The sequence below is a fragment of the Heloderma suspectum genome, chromosome 17, assembly GCF_057233095.1.
Source record: "Heloderma suspectum isolate Gila_16-S chromosome 17, 16-S_ref, whole genome shotgun sequence".
NCBI lineage: Eukaryota > Metazoa > Chordata > Lepidosauria > Squamata > Helodermatidae > Heloderma > Heloderma suspectum.
In genome coordinates, this window is record NC_139474.1 from 12,257,734 (window position 1) to 12,281,002 (window position 23,269).

The window sequence follows — 23,269 nt, forward strand, 5'->3', positions numbered from 1 at the left end:
TTACCTGCCAGCGTGAGTTGGGGGGATGTAAAGTAGACGAAAAATAAAATTAAAAAATGTCACAGTCCATATGCAGGAAGGCCTGAAACAGAAGCAGCTGGTTGGGTCCTATAATAAAAAAGGCAGCACAGACTTCTTGGTGGTGGCCCTCAAGCAGTCCATGGTTCTTGCACCCATGAAAATGGACACTGGAATTCAGTGTTCATTTATAATGGTGGGGGAGGGGGAGAGCCTGTGGACATCCAGGTTCTGTTGGGACTCCACGTCCCATCACCACTAACGATTGTCCATACTGGCTGGGGGTGATGGGAGCTGGAGTCCAACATCTGGAAGGCCACAGGTTCCCCACTCGTGACTTACAGCACATTTCTGGACCTCCGTCTCCACCATGATAGATTCCATTGTACCTTTCCCACCTGTGGCCCAGTCAGGAAGGTGGGTTTTGCCCCTCCTGATCACACATTGGTTGCTGGACACCATCAGGTATCCAGGTGGGTGTTCACCAGGGCATGATCCAGTCCCAGTGTTACCTCTTTGTAAGGAAGGGAACAGCTGGGAACAGGGATGGCTTGCTGTGAGCACCAAGCTCCTCCAAGCCGCCTGGCGCGAGATCAGAGGAAGCCGCACGGCGTTTGTACATAAAGGGCCATGAAATCGACATGCCACGGCAGGCCTCTGCTCCTACAGCCGCCCCCCCCCCCCCCCCCGCGTCCCCACAGCACAGATTAGACGCTTAGGCCACCACACTCTGCTGCAGGTGCAACTGATAGGGGAAGAGCATCACCGGGCTGGAGAGGCATCTGCAACTGCATCCAGGGGGTAAAGGCAGGGCAGAGGGGCAAAGCCCTTGGGCAAGCGAGGTAGAACACCCAAGTGGAATCCACCACTCCAGACACCACGGTGATCAAGACGGAGTGAAATCTGCCGGGATGCTTGCTCCGGCTCAAGTCCCCTTTGAAAGGACTGGGAGCTGCACAAGAGCGTTAGTCACACAGGGCCAAACAACATACCGGTAAGTTCTCTCGCATAGTCCCTCTAAGCTGAATGGGGCACCTGGCGCCCCCTAGAGTAGGAGAACGCTGCAGTCACCATTCATTCCTGCTGATGTTCCTCCCAGAAGGTTTATGGAGAGCCGATTCTCTAATCAGGGGCGGATTTAAAGCACACACACACACACACACACAGATCTGCACGCCACACCCAGGCACGCGCTTTTGTGGCGCAGCGCGGTTTGATTTGCAGGGTTCTGCCGGCGGCCGCACGGCCTCACACTGTTGCGCCACCTGCCACGTTTTACGGCCGGCACTAATTCTCCAGCCTTGATTTGCGGCAGGGGTTCTAATTGCCTCGTTTAGGTGCGGCGATGGTGCAGGGGCCGTTAACGTCAGGCAGAGTTATACCGCGTGGTGCTGCAGGGGCTGGTGGGGCGGGGGGGGGATAAACGTAGGCGGGGGGGCGTCACGGCTGTCTGCGGCTGCAGCGGGCGAATGCGGCTGGCGGCTGTGCCCATTTTGCTTTCTGCGTGGGCGCGCTCCAGCATTCCTCCATCCCAAGCCAGCTGAGGATCGGCAGACGCAAAGCCCTCAATGACCAATCCTGGTTCGATTTCGGGCGGGGGGGGGCTTCCTGCGCAAGGAGAGCAAGAGTAGCATCAACGTGTTGTTGGAGAAGCGGTAGAACCGGCTTTGTTACAGGTTGCCAAAATGGATGATCTGTGCTGAGATATGTCTCGGCAGGATTAAGTCAATATGAAAGTTCTGGGGCCAAAGTTGGCAGCAAGGAAAGCTGCATTCTACAACCAGCCTATGAATTATGCAGATTGTGCCTAATCTTGATTTATTCTGGTTTTGCTTGCCACGGGGAGGGAGGGACAGCCTCCCATCTTGTGCATCCAGTCATTTCGAAATCTCGTTCAGCCATCCTTCTGGCTTTGGAGGTTTTATTGAGTGTTTCCCATAAATTACCTTCTCAACAATAAGGACTAGTAACGAGGGATGTCCGTCGCCAGGAAATCTGGCCCTTTTGGGGCTGGCTGGATTTCTGCACTCCCCATGACCTGGTTTGCATTTCTGAGCCAAGCTGCAGGTTTCTTCCTGAAATTTGGGGCCGGGGGGGGGGGGGTAAAAATGCCTGTAAACAGCAATTTGCGCAAATTTTGGCCAAGATTTTGCATAATTTTCAGTCGAAATTTGCACAAATGGTTATTTACACAAATAATTTTTAAAAACCAAAAGTCCATGAACTGGCCCCACCTTGATGCAGAACGGCCAGCTCACGGGAAAATGAGCCAAAGTCTGAGGGGTGGGGGAGTGAGCTGATGAAAGCTCGGTGAGCTCTATCCCCCAGATGGAGTCCTCCAACATCCCTACCGGTAACTGGCTCTTTAACACCCATGAACTATAGTCTCAACAATAAGGACTAGTAACTTGCGCTTTAACACACACAGCCACAAACACATCAAACCCCCAAACTGTCAAGGTGTAGAATTCCGCACCCAATAGCCAGGTTTTGTGGCTGGACACAACATGGCACAGGCGCCCTTCCAATGGGGTTCTCTGCAGGAGAACCTCCTGATGGACCGAGCCCCATGGGTCAGAACTGTCTGCCACCCGCTCTGCCACCTTTAGGCCTTGCCTTGACTCGCAGTTAGAAAACCTTTTCCTGAAGTTGTTGCTTCCACATTGCATCCCCCCAGGTCCTGGAGGAGCTGGCGTGTGCCGGGCCTCCCATGTCCCTCACCCAACGAGACGGCACAGGGAGTGGTACGACGGGATCAGTTGTCGTTGCCACGGCAGCGGCATCCCCGCCCGGCTTACCGCAGCATCGACACTAATTGCCAGCAGGCGGCCCGTAATTAAAACTTCCATGGTGACATTTCCTGACATCTCAATATCAAACGGTGCAATTAATCTCCACCACCCGGAAGGTCATGGTACCGAGTGGCAACTCGGGAGGGGGTGCTGGGGGGAGAAGAAAATAGAAGGGGGCAAACTGAGCAGTGAACAACCACAATCCACCTCCTCCTCTCCTCTGTATGGAATTCCACCCCCCATCCAGGCGTGACCATAGGTGCCGGCATCACTGGGCACCCACTCTGGGGGGGCGGGGACGTACGCGAGCAGAGGTCCGTCGAGTTCGCTGCAGGCAGTGGCTGTGGTGGAAGATGCCCCCGCCCCCTACACCCAAGCTAACAACACTAGCAAGAAGGTGTCGCTGAAGTTGCTAGTGCTGTCCATCCCAGTGCTCGGCTCAGAGAGTCAACGTTTCAGAGGGCCCCCCTTTAGGTTCCTGAGATTGGGGTGGTGGGAGAAAGAGAAATTTGGATACACCAGAGAGGAAGAAATTGGCAGGGCTTGTGGCTTTCATGAAGGACCCCTCAAACTCAACGGCGGGCCGCTTGCAGCTTGCTGGACGTGCCCGGAACACAGCTCCCATCAGCCCTTGCACACAAGGCCAATGGCGAGGGATGAGGGGAGTTGCAATGTGTGTGCGTGCGCACCTATGCATATGCAGGATCCACTGGGAGGGAGGGGGGAGGGAGAGACCCCCCCTGCAGGTCTCTTGCCCTGGGCCCACAAAAACCTAGAAACAGTAACCTAGGAGGCTACGATTTGACCACCACTGTCCTAGAGTCCCGCGCCCAACAGCTGCGATGGATTTTCGGCAGCCGCCAAAAGGCACCCATCAGCCACGCAGCTCTCCCCTCACCTTCCTCACTGCCGTGCGCACCTCTGGCTTCCTCTTAACCCTCCCTCCCCTCCAAAAAACACCCCTCCAGCTCTTTCAAGGTCCCAGGAGAAAGCAGGGGGAATGGTGGGGAGAAAAAGCAGGCGACGGACTTTCTGAAATGGTTTTATCGTCCGGCTCAGTCACTGACAAGTAGGACAAAAAATATATATATATTTAAACAAAAGAAGCTGGGGAAACCAGGAGGAAATTGGTGATGCCAAAAGGAGATCTTCACGGAAGACAAAAAGGAGCAGCCATCACTGTCAGAGTTGTTCTCGTCGAGAACAGAAGGGGGGGATGGGAGGCTGATATGGTTCAGATTGTTTTCAGGGTAGGGGAGTGGAAGGAAGGCATTGCTCAAGGAAGATGTGAAAGGGAGTGGGGGATCGATGCCCCCTCCCTTAAAGCAGCTGAGTCTGGAAGATTGGGGACTGCGAAGTTGGGGGAGCATCTCCCCATCTTTGGCATACAAACAGTCCCGGAGACAGTTCTCTGGGCTCCTGCCATACCATGGAAGAGATTCGGTTCGCCTTCGTCAAACTCAAATCTGAGGGGGGGGCAGTTGGGGGGTGTCCTGGGTCCCCTTGCTGACACCATCAGAGGCAGGTGGTGAGACACTGTGGATCCGACATCCCGTGGGAATAGGACACAGAGAAACTCCTGCAGGAAAAGACACAGAGAGAGAATATGAGAGAGAGAGAGCTTGTTAACAGAGGGAATTCCTACAACTTTGGGGGGTATGGGCATGGGAACATGGCTGAACTAGAACTGGGGCTGGACCTCCAAACCCTGTTTACACAGCCCCCAGGAACACATGAAGTGACAATTAAAGCAGTAGAGGCCTCAGAGCATGTGCAGAGTTCCCTTCCTGAAGTAACAGTTGCCGTTTGCTCCCCAGCGCTTTACATGGAAGTTTTAGTGCCCCATCCATCGCAGATTTGTCCTCTGAATGATACACATCTTGGAATATGACCAGCACCAAGTCAATATGCAACCCCCCCCCAGACATTACTCCCCCAAATAGCGGTGTGTTGCCCTTTGCTGACCCTGACAGCCACTCCCCCTCACAGACTTTCATATTGGCTTCTGACATTTTCATGGTTCTGTTATTTGATTGAGATCTGCCTCAATAGATGATATTTGTTCTGTAATTTTCTGCCTTGTCTCTCTCTCTCCCCCGAATGCCCTTTTCACCGGTAGCCTAGCAGTTTGCTGTTGTTTCATTATTGGTTTTAAGTTTCTTTATTGTTCCCTCTATTTCCAATGTCAGGCTGCAAGTGCCGATCCTTATGTTACCCCTAAGGGCATCATACATGCAAAAGAGGGAGGTACTGGCAGACTTGGGTGACCCCAAGGTTTGCGGAAGTATAAAAAAAATCTAAGGGGGCAGACACACACACCCAGAAAGAGAGAACTGAGCAGGTTCAGTGGCCACAGAATGCCAACTGACCGCTGGCAAACTGAAAATCAGGGGGCAAGGAGAATGGAATGGAATATGCTAAAAGAAGTCACAGCTGGCTGGCTGGCACCTTGAACACTCTACACTACAACATTTTGTTGCAGGTCTCACTTGTCATTGTACTCAGGGCATTTTACTTATAAGGATAATTCCTTTTCTTCAACCCCCTGCCTCCACCATTGATTTTGAAAAACACACACACACCACAAATTCATTAATTACAGCTTGAGTACTCAGCAGTCACTAATACACAAGAGTAACCACTTTACACAAAAAGGGACAGGGCACGTCTACCTTGGTTTAGCTTAACCAAAAGAGAGAACAGGACCAAAAGAAACATTTCAAAACCATATAGACTAGAATCTTTGTTTTAAGCAAAAGCTAAGGTGCTGAAGGAAATTAATTAGGCCAGTTCTGTGGCCTATGCCCACTGGATATAGGCGTTCCCCTCATTATTCTCCCCCTGCCTCTTTTTACAGACAGACCTTCCCCCCGGTCTCTGCAAAAAAGCAGTTTTCAGCTAAACGTCAGGAGAAACTTCCTAACAATGTGTGCTGTTCTACAGTGGAGCAGACTGCCATGGGAGATGCTCTCCAATGGACATTGGATGCAGAACTAATTTCTTTAAGCATCTTAGCTTTCCTTTAAAACAAAGGTTCTAGTCCTTATTTAAGCAGGGAGCTGGACTAGATGACCTCCTTAGCCCTTCCACCTCTATCATCCTGTGATTCGTCCCCTCCTGCCCACCCATCTCCTTGTCAAGACTTACCTCCCAGTCAAGGTCTTCCTGTTGCCTTGACAAGTCCTGGGTGGAGATGGTGCTGGGTGGTCCTGAGGATCCAGGGGGCATCCTGCCCCTTTGGCTTGGTTTATCTGGTGTCCGTGAGCTCAGCCCATCTCCGAGGCTGAGCAGGGGCCCAGCTGAGGAATGGTTGCAGGCACGTCACCTCCAAGTCCTAAAGTGCCAAGTGAGGAATCCAGTATCCATGCGCGTGGGGTAGGGGCAGGGTGGCGGGAATGTATGGCCAGCACTCCCTGCCCCAGCCCGGAGGAGCCCTGGCCTCCCTCCCTCCCTGAATTCAGAGCTGCAGGAAGGGGAAGAGGACGAGCCCCAGGCAGGCACAGCTGCGCCAGGACAGGGCAGAGCTGCGTCCAGGTGCTACAGCAGCATCTGTGCGGAGAGAGAAAGAAAAGGACAATAGCAATGGGAAAGGGGGATCTCCTCAGGAAGCAAGCATGCATGCGCGCGCATACACACGCGCATGCGCACACACGCACGCACACACACACGGGGTGGGGGGGATAGTTACACGTCCAAAACCAGTCCAAAACTGGATTAACGACAGCTGCTTCTCCTGAAGCCCCCTGGGAAGAAGTTGTTTCAAAGGAGCTGCTCCTCCGCAGGATCATCCCAGTGCAAGTACGTAAAACAGGGGTGCAGAACCTCAGGGCCAGGGGCCAAATTCGGCCCTCTGTAGGTCCCAGCCTGGCCCTCCAGGGTTTGCCAGAAGGCCACGCCCCCTTCCCTGGGCCCCAACCCCTTTCCCCACAAGCAACAGTCATTTTTTTTGTTTGTTTCCCAGCTTTTGTGCCGTTTTCTTGTTTCCTGTTCTGAAAGGCTGAAATGCCTCTCCTAAGAGTGAGTTCCTGGGAGGAAGTGTAAGGTAAAATATGCAGGTCTTGTTGGTTTTTTGGCCCTGCCCCTCTTGCCTTCAGCTCCGCCCATGAGTAGGATGCAGCCCCCGAGAGCTTCTCCAAAACAGAAAGAGGGCTGAAAGAGGTTTGGCACGACTGATGCGAGAAGGGCCCTGCTGGTCCATCTAGAGTCCATCTAGTCCAGCCTGGCATTTCAACATTCACCTAGTCACCACGGGCAAACCTGAATCTCTTGTGGGCAAGTAAGCAGGCTGGCACTCCGTCCATTCCTCTGCACCCAGCATAAAAGACAGGTCCCTTGGCCAAGTTCCTCCGATTCTATACAATAAGCAGCCGTGCTGCCCTTTCCCTATGCCCAAGCCCACAGACGCCCACCCCCAACAACAAACTCACCCTCTGAGCTGCCTCTCCCACGCGGCTGCGATTTGGGACCCTCCGTTGCAGGTTCTGCAGCTAGAAGCAAAAAAGGCTGGGTCAGTCTAGGAGGCACGGAGAGGATCCCTCTTCCCCTCCAGGTCCGTGACGCAGCGTCACCTCCAACAATGCATGCCGGGAGGAGGGGGGGACCGGAGGCCCTCCAGATGTGGTTGTACTCCAGTTCCAATCATCCCCAACATTGGCCATGCTGGCTGGGGTTCATGGGAGTTGGAGTTCAACAAGATCTGGAGAGCCACAAATTCCGCACTCAAGAAGTAGTGTCCCCCCCGCCCGTGATATAAAGCCCCCCCCCCACCAGGTGTACACACACACGCAGAGGCCTCTGCTAAGACAGTCAGGAGACAGGCATCGTCGTCATGAACGGGCTTGTTTTTTCGGGCTTAATGTGAATGAGGCCTCCAGGCCGCGCTCCAGAACGGGCTTGATTTATTTATTAGCACCTGCTCTTCAAAGTCTGAACTTGGGGTCTTCCCCAGCCCGGTTGCAAGAGGTCCTTTGAACTGGAGACGCCAGGGACTGAGCCTTTTGCACACAAACCACTGAGTCATGGGGGCCCTCAACTGCTAACTGGCCCCCGGGGTGACAGCCTCTCAGATCGCGCAGTGCAGCCGCTGAGGGGGCAGGGAAAGGCCTTGGCTCCAGGCCACCCAAATCAGCCGGCCCCAGCCCACCTCAGATCACCTGGGTTTCTTTGAGAAGGGAGGTTCACGAAGCAATTGCACCCCCCCCCAGCCTTGTCCCAGTGCAAACCCCAGGTTTTGGAGGGCCTTTGGGCAAGTACCCGTCAATGGGCCCCCTCCCTCCGTGAGTCCACCTTCTCAGCATCACTGCCACCCGCTGTTCTTCCTCCTCCTCTTCCTCATCATGGCTCCTGCTTGCTTTCTTGGCAGGCAGAGTGCCAGGGCGCAAGGAGGCAACGACATCTCTCCTCCTCCCCCTTCACCACCGTTGCCTGGGCTGGAGCGAGTGGCAGGTGAACAAGCAGGTCGCAATGGGGAAGAGGGGGAGCAACTCTGGGGGGCTCTTGTCAGTGGGCCCCTGCTGGGCTGTGCACCCTCGGCAAGTGCCCAACCACGCCTACCTTGGACGCTGAAGAAAACAGCATCATCAGCTGCACCCAGTTGTTACAACAGGGAACCTTGTGGAGAGCTGGCAGGGGGGAGTGTGTGACCCAAGTCCACTGGCCAAACAAACGTCCCCCACCCCTCCTGGAATAGGACAGACGGTCAAATGGACTTACTGGTTGCTTTGCAGCAGACAGACACCCTCAGCTTCAGGCAGCGGCCAGGGCTCTCCACACCGGGGATGGCTGACGGGGAAACGGACCAAGAAGGAGGTTGTTGAAGAGGTAAGTGACCAGACTGTAAGGAGGGGAAATCACGCACCTGCGCGCGCGCGCACACACACCTCCAACCCTGGAAAAGCAAAACATGCAGGGCACAAAACCCCAGAGCTCAGCTGTCCGATTGCAGCTGGCACCTTCCTTTGCTTCTCCGTACCTCAAAGTGGCAATACACCGAGCAAAAATTCAACAGGTTCAGCTTTCAGCTCTTCCCAACACAGAGGTGCAGCAAAGGGAAAAGGCTGCATGCATTTGATTTTCCGCATGCAACACAGCCATTCTGAGCAGAGGAGCTGGCCAGAAAAAGACGTTGGCCCCCCTGCTGCCTTGATCTGCTTTCCTTCTGCCCGCCACCTAGTCACAGCTTCAACCGAGATTCCCCAAACCTCCCTGTGCCTCCAGGGCAGTTCTGCCACTTTGGCGGCTGTTGTGTTCCTTTCATAGCAGTCCGACAGGCAGCAACCCAACAGGCAAAGCCTCCCCCTTTGATTGACACCGAGAGAGCTGCATTTCTCCTAGATTGCTGGGAGGCTTTGAAACAGCTGCTGTCAGCAATCCAACTCACAAATGCAAGAACATACTTGGTATGGTTCTGTGGTTTATTGGGGTGGGGAGGTAGGGTCAGGGGTCCGCCACAGACAAACTGTAGTACTGAGTAGGTGAGGTTACAGTCACAAGTTATACGTATGGTGTCAGACAGCAGCACCCAAATCCTGGTTATTATCCACAGTTCTCTTTCAAGCAGGCCTGCACGTGTTGATCAACTAAAATTTAGATTAATCCACTAAAACTGCTGATCAGAGGAGAACCCCTTTCAGCGCAAGGGCCGAATCCCATTTCTGAGAAGCTCTCGGGGGCCGCATCCCAGTGGTGGGCAGGGCCAAAGGCAAAGTGGGCAGGTTTAGGATACCAGCTGGTGAAAAAATACAGGCATGCTAAGGTACATGAAAGTTTCTCTAGTGGGACCACTAAGCAACTTAGAGGGCTGGGGTTAAGAAAATGGCAACTGGGGAGGCATTTCAATGCCTCCTTCCCCAACACTTCTAGTCAAAATTGCAGCACTGTCCTGGCTGCTTTTGAGCTACAAGTAGATCTGATCTAAGGCAGAGCTAAAACACACACCCTGCCGCCATTTTGTCACCCCATTTGTGGGCAGAGAGAGCAGGAGGCTGTTCCTACTATTGAGAGGGCAAAGGCGGAGGGGAGGGGTGCAAAGCTCACCAGCCGCTCTCCCAGCTTGTCACTGCTGCCAGCCGCCATGTTGCATTCCCCATAATGCCCCCAGTACCACATAGCCTCGGTCCAAATGGGTAGAAAATGGTGCATGCTTGTAGGCAACTGTCTATAAAGAAAGACACAAATGGCTATGGGAGCCACTAAAGGAATGCCGCTTGACCAAACATTTTTCCGGGGCATTCTGGGAGTTAAACATGGTGACCGGCAGTGCCAAGGGAAATCCAGTGAGCTTTGCAAATCCCCAACCCCCACACCAGTGCCCTCGAAATGCAAAAGAGAAAAGGTGGTTTCACCCCTCCTTCCGTTGCACACCATCTCAAAATCCAGGCTGAACTTAAATTCCGGAGTGTGGCCTGGAGAATCGCAGATCCTCCTCATCTCAGGTGCAACTTGAAAAGAATTATTCTGGCCATGAAGAGCCCTACTCACAAATATAGTAGTAATCATGTCCGGGTTGAAACTCGAAGCCCAGCGAGAAGGGGGTGAACCTCTGGATTTTCTCCGAGAAGCGGACAGGCCCGTAAGGCGCATATGGGCGGTTGCACTCCCAGCGCTTGAAGGCGCCTGGCGTTTCGTAACAGCCCCGGTGACCCTCGACATCCACCATGAGGAGAGTGAAAACCTCTGGTCCTCCCACAGCCACAGGTTGCTCATAGTGCGGGCAGTAGATATCCAGATAATCGTTGATGGAGACCTGGACGGCATAGTCTTCATCGAAGAATCTGTAAACAGAGAAGCAGGCCGGTCACCATCTAACTGAGTCTCACCAGATGAATTAATCCAAATGATGCTGCTCAAAAGATGAGACTCTTAGGCAAGCCAATTTTGCTGCCCTATTCTATATGGTGCACTCCCTGGAGCATAAAATCCGAAGTAATCTGGAATCTCCAAATTGTGAAATAAATAGTAATTAATTATAATGAGTTGCTTCCAATATTGGTCCTACTTGGAGTAGACCCACTGAAGCGAATAGGACTTAGGTTAGTCATGAGTGTACTGTGCAGAATAGGACAGCGATATCGGTTCACTTAAGAATCTCATCTTGTGAGCAGCATCATTTGGCTTAATTGATCTGGTGGGAATCGATTAGTCATGACTAACTTAAGTCCCATTCATTAAAGTAGGACTAACATATTTATAAATGACTGGAGTAAAAGGCTGTTACCAAGGTTTTTGTTTTTTTTAAAGCTCTTATGCGTATTGCAGAAACAGAGCTAGAAGAAAAAAAGAAAATTCCCAAAGGGTCTCCTTTTTCTTTTCTCTTTCTTTAAAAAGAAAGCAAGTTTCTAATCCTCATGGATGCAAAGAGATGGGATGTGAGCACGCGGGTGACGCCTGGTAAAAGAAGCCAGGAAGGAGTTGCTGCTTATCTGTACTTGATTCAAGGTCTTGTAGAGCAGAGGTGGGCAGACTTCAGGCTTGCAGGATCTGTTTTATTTTTTTACGAAGTACAAAATGGGGGGGGGGCACACAGAGCCAGTGACCCACCTTATGAATCATACACCGGGAGAAGCTGCGCAGAGAACGGCCAATCTACATCCAACTCGCTAGAGATCAAGAATTCTAACACAAAACTTACTGCCCCTGGACAAAGGCAACCAATACATGTTCCCATTTCACAGACGAAGATGACTGAGGCCAGGAGACGCAAGACCACCCATGGCAAAACGTGTTTTTTTGCTTGTGGTCACTTTTTAAAATTTAACTGGCACTTTGACTTGAGATTGCTAAGAACCACTGGGAGATGGAAATCCTTGCTGATCTGCCACAGATCATCCAGAGATCTCCCACTGGTTCCCAGCCTGCCTTCTGCCCAGCCCTGTTGCAGTGCTCCTTGAAGACACACCTCAGAATCTCCAGCTCATGCAGAATTCTGCAGCCTGGCTCTGAACGAGGACAAAACGTGGAGAGCGTGACGCCGATCCTGGCTCATCTCTGTCGGCAGCAAGGAGCTGGCATTTATGCTTTAGTGGAAGACTGCCCTGCCCAAAATGGCACCCTCCAGATGAAGACTCCAACTCCCATCAGCCCCCACCAGCCTGGCCAATGGGCAGGGAGTATGGGGTTTGTGGTCCAAAACACCTGGGGGATGCCAGGTCCAGGGAAGGCTGCTTTAGTTCTCTACGTAGTTTGGATTCTTACTCGCAACAGCAAAAACTCACTTCTGTCCCTGAATATTTTCTTTAAATGACGCATGTTTCCCTCTTGCCCAAAGTCCAAAACCTCCTCCCAATTGGTCAGAGGCCAGTCCAAGTTTCCGCTCACGCAGGGGGACAAGACAGAACTGTACAGCTCAACAGGGCTCTGGAGAGCCTCCAAAGTGGTGCAGAACGACAGGAAAGTCCAGTGGTGCAGAACAACAGGAAAGGGCCATGTGCCCTAAGAAAAGATACTGGGTGGTATCCAACGTTAGTCTTACTTAGAGTGGAGCCAATGAAATGAATGGGGCTTGAGTTAGTCATAACTAACTCAAGCCCCATTCATTTCAATGGCTCCACTCTAAGTAGGACTAACATTGTGGAGTTGGAAAAAGTGCAGAAAGGGGAAACTAGAATGATCCAGGGGCTGGAGCAACTCCCCTGTGAGGGAAGGTTACAACAGCTGGGATTGTTTAGCTCAGACAAAAGGTGAGCATGGGAAGACGGGCCAGAGGTGTACAAAATTGTGCCTGGTGTGGAGAAAGTGGAGAAGGCGACATTTTTCTCCCTCTCTCATCATACTAGAACGCAGGTGGGGTCATCCCAAGAAGCTGACTGGCGGGAGATTCAGGACGGATGAAAAGTGAGCAATTAAACTATGGAATTCGCCACCACGAGACGTAGTGATGGCAGATCTGGAGCGCTTTAAAAGAGGGTGAGTCAAATTCCGGGAGGAGAAGGCTACCAATGGCTACTAGTTCTGATGTCTCTGTGCTACTTCCAGTTTCAGAGGCCGTATGCCTATGTACACCAGTTGCTGGGGAACATGGGCGGGGGGGGTGCCGCTGCACCCCTGTCCTGTTTGCGGGCTTCCCATGGGCAGCATGCTGGACGAGAGGGAGCCTTGCTCTGATCTAGCAAGGCTCTTCTGATGTTGGTGTGACATCTGGGTGAAGGGCCAGGCCCTCCGCAGGCCAGAGGAAATCCTGCCCCTGCCCATTTCAGCCTTCCTCTGTACTGAGAGAAGCACAGCGTTCCGTGACTCTCTCTGCAAGGAGCAACTGCCCGCACCCACCACCCGCTGTTATCTCCGATCCGTGACCTTTGCTGTATCTCCAGGGGGGATTCCTCCAGGGGGAAGAGCTTGGAGGCCAAGACCTGTTCCCTGGAGGAACCCATGGAGGCTCCACAGGCTGGATTAGGAGTTTTTGCACCCCTGGTCTAGTCCAGCCCCCTGCTCAATGCAGGATCTGCCAGTCCAGATGCAGCTACAGCGCCCCTGACAGACGGATGACAACCTCCTCTGAAAGTGGATGATTCATGCAACTGCCCCCGATCCAAGGTGGCAGCTGATCCACATCCCCCCCCCCCAATACAGGAGCGTGGTTCAATTACCTCACTCCCTGTTCCCTTTAGCAGAGCCCGGCTGGACGAAGCCATGGGCACAGTGGTCACTCGCAAGGGGGGGGCAACAAGCACCCTCCTCAGAGGTCAGGTCATTCTGCTGCACTCGGCGTGACTGAATGAGCCAACCAGAGATGAGAAAAAGAGTCACCTGCCGCAGTGGGGTCTGACCAGAAGCAGCCTGGGCCAGGTCAGCAACTCATACAGGGAGGCAGCAGGCACCCTCTTTTTGTGGGTGCACACTTTTATTCTCACGGGAGCCTTGCATTGCATTTAATTAACTTTTTTCTTGCAGGATGCCACTGCGCCCCGCCCCGCAGCGTAACCTATCGAATGCTTTTAGCATGCCCATTGCTTTTATCTCCGTCTCTCTTTTCATCACAGCCAAGGCATTCCAGGTTTGTTTGATTTTTTATTTTGATTTGGGGGTTTTTAATCTGCCTGTGGAAAGGCAACCCAGAAATTAACAAAAGCCACGTGCATCCAGCTATCCTGAACATGTCATTCCCCCCAACGCCCTTGAGGGCTGTTGCTTGTTGTAGCACAGAGCCCAGGGTTTGGGATGTGAAGGGAAAATGCCTCTCTCCAGGAGCCCCCACACACAGCTACACAAAAGAGGAGAGGTGCAGACGTCCCAGGGCACCCACTGCTTTCCCACCCACTGCTTCAATCCAGCTGCCCAGCTTTCCTAAACAAGCAAGCGTCAGCTCCGATTAATTCAAGTGGCTGGAGGTAAAAAGGGTTAGCGGGGAGCTCCCAGGGTTATGGGCTGGCAGCCCAGCCCCAACACAAAAGCCCCAGCGCCTGAAGGCACTGCTTGCCCCCCGCCCCACCGAGTGTGATGCATTGTCAGGGAATGTGGCTGCCCCCAGCTGGGCATCCCAAAATCCCATGCAACGAGGGCACTATCGCTCGCAACGCACTGTCGGCCAGGGGCAGGGGGTACCGGCAAGCCAAAGACATTCAGAGGACAGGGGGTTGATATCTCAGATTCATTCACGGATGGCTCGTGGGAAGGCAGGCGTGGGGGGAGTCGTTATGTCTGCCAAGCTCAGGCATCTCGAGGGAAGCAAGCGTCAGGACTCGAACTTGCAGCAGGACATGAACTTGGGCCAAAGTGCCGATGAGTGAAGGTAAAGGGGGGTTTCGCAGCTGTCGAGCAGGACCAGACCACATCAATAGACCAGAGTGGGCCATGCAGTGCTGCCTGACCCCTGCCTATAAAAGCTTCTGGGGCATGCTCATGGGTCAAGCCATCTCAAGGGAGGCCCAATGTCAAGCACACCACATTCTTGGGCGGCTGCGAAGGCCCCATCACCCTGGCACAACCCACGGCTGCTGCTCATCCGGGGGGGGGGGGGGCTTTAAAACGGCCACCTTTCTTTGAAAAAAAGACCGGCTCTCAACTCATGCAGAGCAACAGACTGACCCAGTAGTGGACTCGGCCAGTGCTCCGCAAGGGCCGGCCATCCCAGAATCCTTTGCAGCATGCAGAGGTGTTCCACGGCAGGCACTCAGAGGAATTCCTCTGCAGAGGGGTTGCTGGGAAAAGCGACTCCCCGTGCCACGTCCTATGATCTCTCCCTCACAACATCACAGCCATTGACTGGCATTTCTCTGTAGAGCGCATCAAAGACCAGCAGAGCATGAGCAAGTCGGTACATATTCGTTTGGAAGTTAAGTGCCGCTGAGTTCATGGCAGACCCCTACTCCCAGGGAAGCATGTGCTCTACTCCCAGGGAAGCAACATGCAGTTTGCAGACCGGCCTGATGTGTTGGTTACAGCAGAAGTGAGCAGACTTCAGGATTGCAGGATCTACCTCATTTCTTTACTAGAACCCCAAGATACATCAGCTGCAGCTAGCTGCAAAACCTTGCCTACGTTGCTTGCCTGGAATGGATGATTGCTCACCAGAGGCGAGTAGGTGAGTGGCTATACAAGTCTGCATGGAATACAAGAGACTTGGAACACTTGGAATTCAAGAATTTGGAGCCCAGGAATTTGTCTGGGTTGCCAGAACTGAACGGAGCTCATCATCCTTCCACACCAACATCAACTGCTGATTTCCCCTCTGAGCTTTCGTCAACAAATGAACCAGAAAATACAAAGCTCTCTAACGAGCTTTAGAACTACAGCAATTGTTTTTCAAAGGTTCCCTGTCAATCAGCCAGGGCCCACTGCATTCATTGGCCAGAGAACCCTGGAAGGTGGAAGCGGGCTGACTTCTTACTCATGACTGGACAGAACATGACCTCAATATGTTTGTCCTCATTGTCCATGACTAAAAGCAGGCTAGTTTAGCCTCTCACCTACTCGCCTCCGGTGAGCAATCATCCATTCCAGGCAAGCAACGTAGGGATGTTTTTGTGAAATGGATCCCCTTCCCCATCCCCAAACAGGCTTTTAATGTATCCAAAATTGCATTTATTTGTATACAATGGCAGGCTGGTCAGAAAATTGGAGGCAGAGAGGAGACGTAATGCTGAGGACACATTTGCAAGGTTAATCAACGGAGCTGCGAGACTTCAAAGAAAAATAACTAAAATGTGAAAATTCAGGAACTACTTCTCGTGATGTGCTATCTGGAGGTGCTAGAATTGTATTTTCCCTTCCAGTACAAAATATTTCAGAGTAGGTGTGCAGAGAACACAGCACCCCCCACAAGAGGAGCACACTTCTGCAAAATGGTGCACAGGCAATGTGTAGCCGGTTCTGCAAAAAATAAAAACCTGGACAGGACAGAAATGGCCCACAGACAGGGTGGAGAGGTTAAGAGCTTAAAAAGGCAAGGATCGCAGTTCATTAATTAAGAACCTCAATGACCTATTTTGCTGTTGTGAAGATCAATCAGATTAGGTATCGCTTCCTGTCCTGAGGTGGAGGGACGTGATGACGAGACACGTGCATTGTCCAACAGCTTATGCTGTCACTTTAATGTAGCTATAGGATGGTTCCGAATCTGACTGGAGTAGCAGTGGTGGGAGAGGGTATGCTTAACCCCTTCCCTACGGACCTTTTCCTGCGGAAAAAAAACCACTCCCCATAATCAGTTGTCACCCCATGGAGAAAAGATGCACAGTGACAGTATCTAATTTGGCCCGATTATGAACCAGACCATTAAGTAAACAGGGTTTGGAGAGGACAAAATTCACATGGTCACATATTTATATACAGAGATTTTAAAGTCAACACAACCTTTGTTTTAAACGATTAAGGGCGCAATCCTATGGCTGCTAGTCAGCGGCTAGACGGCCATAGGATAGGTCAGTTCCCAGGAAGTGACCTTGGAGCCTGCACTCTGAGGTTGGTTCCCTGAGAACCGACCTCCACCCCCTCCCCCGTGCTGCCTCACAGGCAGTGCGGATCGGCCCTGCGCTCGTAAGAGCAGCAAAAACGGGGCGTTCTGGGGGCTGGCCGGGGCAGGGAGGGTGGAAGTGCCTTTCCAAGGCTTCCTATGTGTCATCTGGCGTCCACCACCCCCGCCCAACTTCCCGCGGCTAGACAGCCGAAATCAGCTGTCTAGCTGTGTATGCAGGGCGGCTGAAGCACGGAGGGGAAGATCCCCTCTGCGCTGCTCCTGCCCCGCATTGGATAGGAGGTCGCCTCCGAGTTTAGAGGCAGTGGCCTATCCCAATAGGATTGCGCCCTAACTGGCTAAAATAAAAGCACCCCCAGACATACAAAACAACCTGTGTATGTATACTGCAACCTCACTAACGCAGCAGCATCCATAATCGTGATGTATTTTTACCTAGAGCTGGTACATTTTGACGGGGCTTTGTAGCTGATCACATTTGGTGCCCAGATTCAACCAAAAACTGCCCAGAAGCCAAATTCTCATATATGCAAACCTCCCCGCAGATTCCAGCCATTTGAGGCTTGGTTACAGTTGCTTAATGGGCAGAGAAATGCACTCCATGCATGGTCAAGAGCACGCTCTCTAACATCTCTTCAAGAATTCCTTGACTTAGTTTCCGGGGCTGGTGTTTTGGCAGACCATAACAACCTCACAGCCACCGCGACCTGGTTAACAGCGCCTGTGAGTTAAATCAACTTTTTAAAAAAAGGTTTTTTTAAAAAAAATATAGCAATGACTTAACAGAAAAGCACTCAAAGCACAGATTAAGAGCAGAGCCAAGGCTGCGGATTTTGCAACCGGGGTACAAAGTCCAAAACCAGACAAATAATAGGCCCTATTTAAATGGACGTGAGAACCGACCTTGAAAACAGCCTGGGCCATTTGCCTCTTAGCCAGAACCCTCAACCTAGCAGCCGGGATGTGTGTGTCACATTCGCTCATTGCCTAAAAGGGGTGTGTGTGTGTGTGTGTGTAAAGGCAGACTCCTGGCTTCAACGTCAGCCACTTTTTTCGACTCTCTTTTTTTTACATCATAAGAAGAGCAGTGCTGGATCAGACCAAAGGTCCACCTCATCCAGCATTCTGCTCACACAGTGGCCACCCAGCTGCCCACAGGAAACCCACAAGCAGGACACAAGTTCAACAGCATCCTCCCGCCCATGTTCCCCAGCAACTGGTGTACACAGACATACAGCCTCTGATACTGGAGGGAGCATAGAGCCATCAGGACTAGTAGCCTTCCCCTCCATGAATTTGCCCAATCCCCTTTAAAAGCCATTCAAACTGGTGGCCATCGAGACATCTTGAGGAAGCGAATCACATAGAGCGCTGTGTGAAGAAGCCTTTCCTTTTATCTGTCCTGAATCTCCCACCAATCAGCGTCATGGGATGACCCCACTGGGTTCTAGTATTATGGGAGAGGGGGAAAAATATCTCCCTCTCCACTTTCTCCACACTGTGCATCATTTTGTACACCTCTATCACGTCTCCCATTACTCGCCTTTTTTCTAAGCTCAGCAACTCACATGGGTACTTTTATTTGTTTACCACCTAGCCTGATAAAGAGTTCTGGATAACTCAAAAGCTCACACACTATTTTTGCGACCTTTGAGTTGGTCTAAAAATGATTTTGGCATTTTTCTTACAGCTAGTAGGAGTACCTTTGCTTTAAGAGAGCCTGCGTGTGTGTGTGCGTGCGCGCAGGCGTGCATTCACGTATGTGCTTCAAAGAGCCAGAGTACGCACTCGTGAGCATATATGGACGTGTGTGTGTGTGTGTGTGGTATGTGCTTCCAGAAGAGTGTGTGTTTTATGCTGCACTCTTGAAAGGGAGTGTGTGTGTTTGGAAGATGTGCATGTTTTTGGAAGAGACTTGTAATGCTAACTATTTCCAGTCCTCCTGAGCAGAAAAGAACAGGCCAGAACAACCTCCATCATCTTACACAGCACGCCACGCGACTGTGGGATAACTGCAACCTCTCCTCACAGGAACAAAGAGAAAAGCGGCAATAGCTAAATCCTGTCTGGGGGGCTCACGCGAAAGACACAGGCGCGAAGCCCTTCAACAATAAAAGTCCAACAGTAAATCTGTTTGAAAGATGAAGATAAACTGACAGAGTGGTGCAGACAGCCAGAGGAGAAATGGGAGAGAGTAGTAGCGTGGAACTGAATTTGAAAGAAAGGGGCAAACATCTCCCCTCACACACATTTGCTTCTTTGCGGAATCTGCTTGCAAAATTATGCATTTATATCCTCTCTTTCATACCTTTTAAAAATCAAAATCTTAAAATACAAGGAAATGCATGCCTTAAAAAACAAAAACAAAATATCTATATCAAGGCCGTGGTTTTGCTTGCAAAACCATTTCTAGAGAAAATGTTGTAGAAAACTTCCACCCATGAGACATTATCTTCGTAGAAAGGTGGGGTACAAATCAAATCAATAATTATTAGCTTTCCCCAACGTGATAGTCCTCCAGATGTGTTAGACTACAACTCCCAGTATCCCCCACCCAGATGCTGGGAGTTGTAGTCCAACGCAACGGGGGGCTCACAATTTTGGGGAAGATTCTAATTTAGGGAAATTTTCAACAACTTTTGCTGTATGTTGCTTTCTGTCTCTTAACCTCACAATTTCAGTTGGGATAATTGCACACAGATTTATATCTTCCTAGTTCAGATTTAAAATAAGAAATATCTCCATTATGAATTCGTAAGGGAAAGCAAGGCCCCAGGCCTCTCGCCACTTATTCCAGTGCAGCCAAAACCAATTTAAACGGGGCTGTGGAAAGGGACTGATTTAGACTAAATAGGTTGCAGAGAGCAAGCCACTGGTCCCCATTTTATCCATGTTTACTCAGAGGTAGGTCTCACTGACACAACGTAACTTACCCCCAAGAAAAAGTATGTAGGACTGCAGCAAGGTGAGGTTACAAAGGATGGAATCTCTCAGCACTGATGTTGATCAACAAGATTTAGGCTGCAATCCTATACACACTTGCCTGGGAGTAAATCCCAATGAACTCAAGGGGGCTTAGTTCTGAGTAGATATGGACAGAATTGCACCGGGAGTTGTATTTTTTATTACTTATTCATTACTACACCTTTTTTTCTCCAAGGCAGCATACATGATCCTCTTCCTCTCCATTCTGTCCTCACAAGTACCCTGTGAGGTACGCTAGGCAGAGAGTCAGTGACTGGCCCAAAGCCACGGAGTGGAGACTTCAACCCAGATCTCCTGAGTCCAACACTCTAACCACTACATTACACACTGATAGTTGCTTTCTTACCATGTCTGTCAAACATTAACATTCAAAGCCTTTGGATTCCTAACAGTATAAAAAAAGCTCTGCTGATTAGATCAAAGATCCATCTAGTCCAGCAATCTGCTTTCAACAGGGGACAGCCAAAGCTCTCAACACAGGGCACAGGGGCAACAGCCTACCTTGGTTGTCTGTGTCCACCCCCGCACCAGCTGGTGTTCAGAGATAAGACTTCAACATGAAGGCTCTATTAAGCTACCACGGCAAATGTTCACCTGAGCTTTGTATGTGTACAAATGTTCGTCTGAGAGTTCCTAGACTGTACCTGTTAAAACAGTTATCATTCAGACAAATCCTCACAGGGATTCTGCACCTACTCCTTTTTCTTTCTTTCTTTTTTAAAGAATTTTATGCAAAGGGCTGTACCGCTTCAGATTGCCTGGGACGTGGGGTGCTCACCTATCAGTACCAAAAAAAATAAAATAAAAACCTCTGCATCTTAAACACTAGCATCCCAGGGAAGAGAGTAGATTAGACCCTGTCTCCCTGATGTACTAAATGTCTATGTGCAGGGAATATTTGTTTTGTGTATGGAAAAGCATCCAGCCACAACAGCCTCCACCTTCAGTGTGAAGTGGTACTCAGGTTAACACACACATTCACTGCTTTACCTGCTTTACCGGAGAATCAGGCCTTAAAGGGTGGAGGTGGGGGGATGAGGCCCGGATTCCACAAGATGAACCAGTTGGCACAGAGAGACCCTCTCTTGCCCACCACATCCAGCGCTCCCAACACACTCTGCCATCTTTTATCAGGATTTATAATTTGCGTTGGGCTGCCGGCCAACTCCTTCCATGGCACTCCCAAGACGGCTTTGGCTAGGCCGGAGACCCAAGCGCCAGCTAACCCAACGCTCCCACGCTGAGCAAAGCAAAACAAGCTGGAATGTTCCCCACGTAATTCGCACCCCCCACACCCCATTCCCCGCAGACTCGCCCCAACTCGCCCCCTGTCTGCCCGGGTGGGCCTCACTAGGAAGGAAAGGAGGAGAACCTTGCAGTAGTGACAACAACAACAACAAAAATCCAGATTACATCTGAGAACCACGTCCCCACCCCCGCAACTCGGGCATCACTCTGGGCACAGTGCCACCACCTGAGGCAGGCCACGGCACCCAGAGCTGAACAAACAGGGCAGGCACCCGTGCGGCTCCTGAATTGTGTGCGGGGACTTGCCAAGGCTGAGCCCCGGCACCTTTTCACCATGCTGGAGCCCTACCCTGCTGCTCCCACGCATTCAATGAATGTAGCCCCTGACCAGGTGCAGAGTGCTTTCCCACGCCACTTACAACGAGTCCCCTGCACGCATGAAACAGGGAAGGGCTTCCATAAAGATGTAAGCGCTTTGGGTAGAAAATCAAGCACGGCACAGGACAAATGCCAAGCTAGTTACTCTGAGCTAACTTTTAAATGCATCTTTTAGCCTTTGGGCCCCGAAGTGACTGGGCACCCTCCTGTTAGCGCCATCGAAAGTTGGGTTTTGCCCCCTCTCGGAGCACTCGCAGCAGACTTTCCCTCCGCCTCTCTAGACAGCTGGAGCACCCGCCTCCTAGGCCTTAAAACTACCTGGGCCAAGGGAAGCGCCAGCTGATCTGGCAAACAGAGGCTGGCGCAGCGGAATGCTGTGCTGGGAAGGTGCCATGAAGAAAGCCAGAAAGTCCCTCCAAAGCACCCATTCTTGGGGCGGCGGGGGGAGGATTCGATCCACATCTGCGAGCATTAAACAGAAACAAAACAAAAGGAGATGGGGAAGGCAAGCAGGGACAAGCCGCCAAGCTGGCGGGCACCATGGGCGCAAGACCAGGCAAGACTCTCCAAAACAGAGGAAGAGGGAAGGTGTGTGGAGAGGAAGGGCCAAGGCCACCAGTCCTGTGGCCATAAAGAGGGGCAGAAGTGATGCCAGCCCAACCAAATTTGCCACCAGCGGGGCGCCAGCCCAGTCCAGAAGGGATCCCGGGGGCATCTAAGACAGCCCAGTCTGGGTCCAGGTAACCCAGGTGCCCTAGCCTGCTTGGGTCCTCCGTTTACTCGATTTAGAGCAGGGCGTCCGTGTGTGTGTTGGGGGGGCATTAAATGGGCAACACGCCCCCAACAGGCAGCCGAGGTAGACAAGGGAGGTGCGGGGTGAGGAGAGAAGCTGGATGTTAATGGAGGAAGGCGGCACCTGGCTGGGAGGCCTCCAGACAAAGGAGATGCTGAGCGCGCAACATGGAACCGGGCGGGGGGGGGGGAGCGGGAGGGAGAGGCAGACCCCCGAACCCCTCCCCCCACACTTTAACCAGATCCTCTCCGGGAAACGTTTAATTAAAAAAAATTGTTTTAGAAGCAGCTTCAGGCCTGAGATGGGGAGGCGATCCAAGATTGGGGGTGGGCCCCCCCAATTTTTAGAGTGGGGGGGAGAGAGAGCAAGCTCAAGAGAGAGCATCCACACTCTTTCTACCGGGAGAAAACTAAAAGGGTCTCGCCGTCCAACACACCGCGCGCACGGATCGGGGCGAGGATTTGGGGTTCTGGAGGGGGGAGGAAAGGGCGACGGGTCCCCCCAGGGGCGCAGGGGCCTGGAGGTGGCTGGAAGGCTCGCTCTGGGGGAGAGGAAGGCTCAGGAGAGCGCGCTCGCGACGGGATCCGCTGGGATCCTCGCGGGGGAGATGGGGGGCGGGATCCCCCCACCCCCGAACATCTCTCCCCCCCCCTTCCGTACCTGTGGTTGCTGCTGTTCCAGTAGACGCCGTGGCGAAGGGCGCGCACCTGCTGGCAGACGAGGGCCCCCCAAAGCGCCAGCAGCCCCCAGCCGAGTGCCCCAGCCGGGCGCATCGCTCCGCCGCCTTCCCCAGCGGAGCCCGGCCGCCCCGACGCGCGCGCGCTCGCCCGGCCCGGCCCGCGCAGCAGGGGAGCGAGAGAAAGTGCCGCGGCGGCCGCGCCCCCGCGCCGCCAGCTCCAACTTTCGACCAATCGGAGGGCCGGGACGCTGCGAAGAGTAGCAACTTCGCTCAAAGAAGGGAAGTGGGAGGGGCGAGAGGAAAGTTTGGGGTTAACCCCTGCAGTGCCGCGGCGCTCCGCTCGCCTGCGTTCATCCTTCTTCACGATTCTTTTCTCTTTTCTTCTGCTCTCTTTCCTTTTCTCGTCCGTTCCCTTTTTCTCGTCTTGCCTTCTTTTCTTCGCCCTGTCCTGCGAAGCATGGATTTCT

At 52.2% G+C, this 23,269-nt stretch overlaps 1 protein-coding gene across 1 annotated transcript; it reads right to left on the bottom strand.

Annotated features, from left to right (window-relative positions):
* Nucleotides 1–3,839: 3,839 nt before the first annotated feature.
* On the bottom strand, nt 3,840–22,957 carry EFNA4 (ephrin A4). The gene is made up of 6 exons (XM_084824543.1): nt 22,784–22,957; nt 10,290–10,582; nt 8,523–8,591; nt 7,238–7,297; nt 5,958–6,359; nt 3,840–4,389 (listed from the first exon to the last, which is right to left on the bottom strand). Exons 1-5 carry the CDS (start codon nt 22,894–22,896, stop codon nt 6,268–6,270), a joined length of 627 nt encoding a protein of 208 aa, XP_084680669.1. The 5' UTR covers nt 22,897–22,957; the 3' UTR covers nt 3,840–4,389; nt 5,958–6,267.
* Between the last annotated feature and the right edge of the window lie 312 nt (nt 22,958–23,269).

Excerpts from the sequence above, each read along its gene's own strand:
- EFNA4 (XM_084824543.1), bottom strand. The coding sequence starts at position 22,896 with ATGCGCCCGGCTGGGGCACTCGGCTGGGGGCTGCTGGCGCTTTGGGGG. Across the intron at positions 8,592-10,289 it reads ACATGATTACTACTATATTT|CCATCCCCGGTGTGGAGAGC; the intron begins GTGAGTAGGGCT and ends TTTCCCCGTCAG. Across the intron at positions 7,298-8,522 it reads TGTCTGCTGCAAAGCAACCA|CTGCAGAACCTGCAACGGAG; the intron begins GTAAGTCCATTT and ends TTTTGCTTCTAG.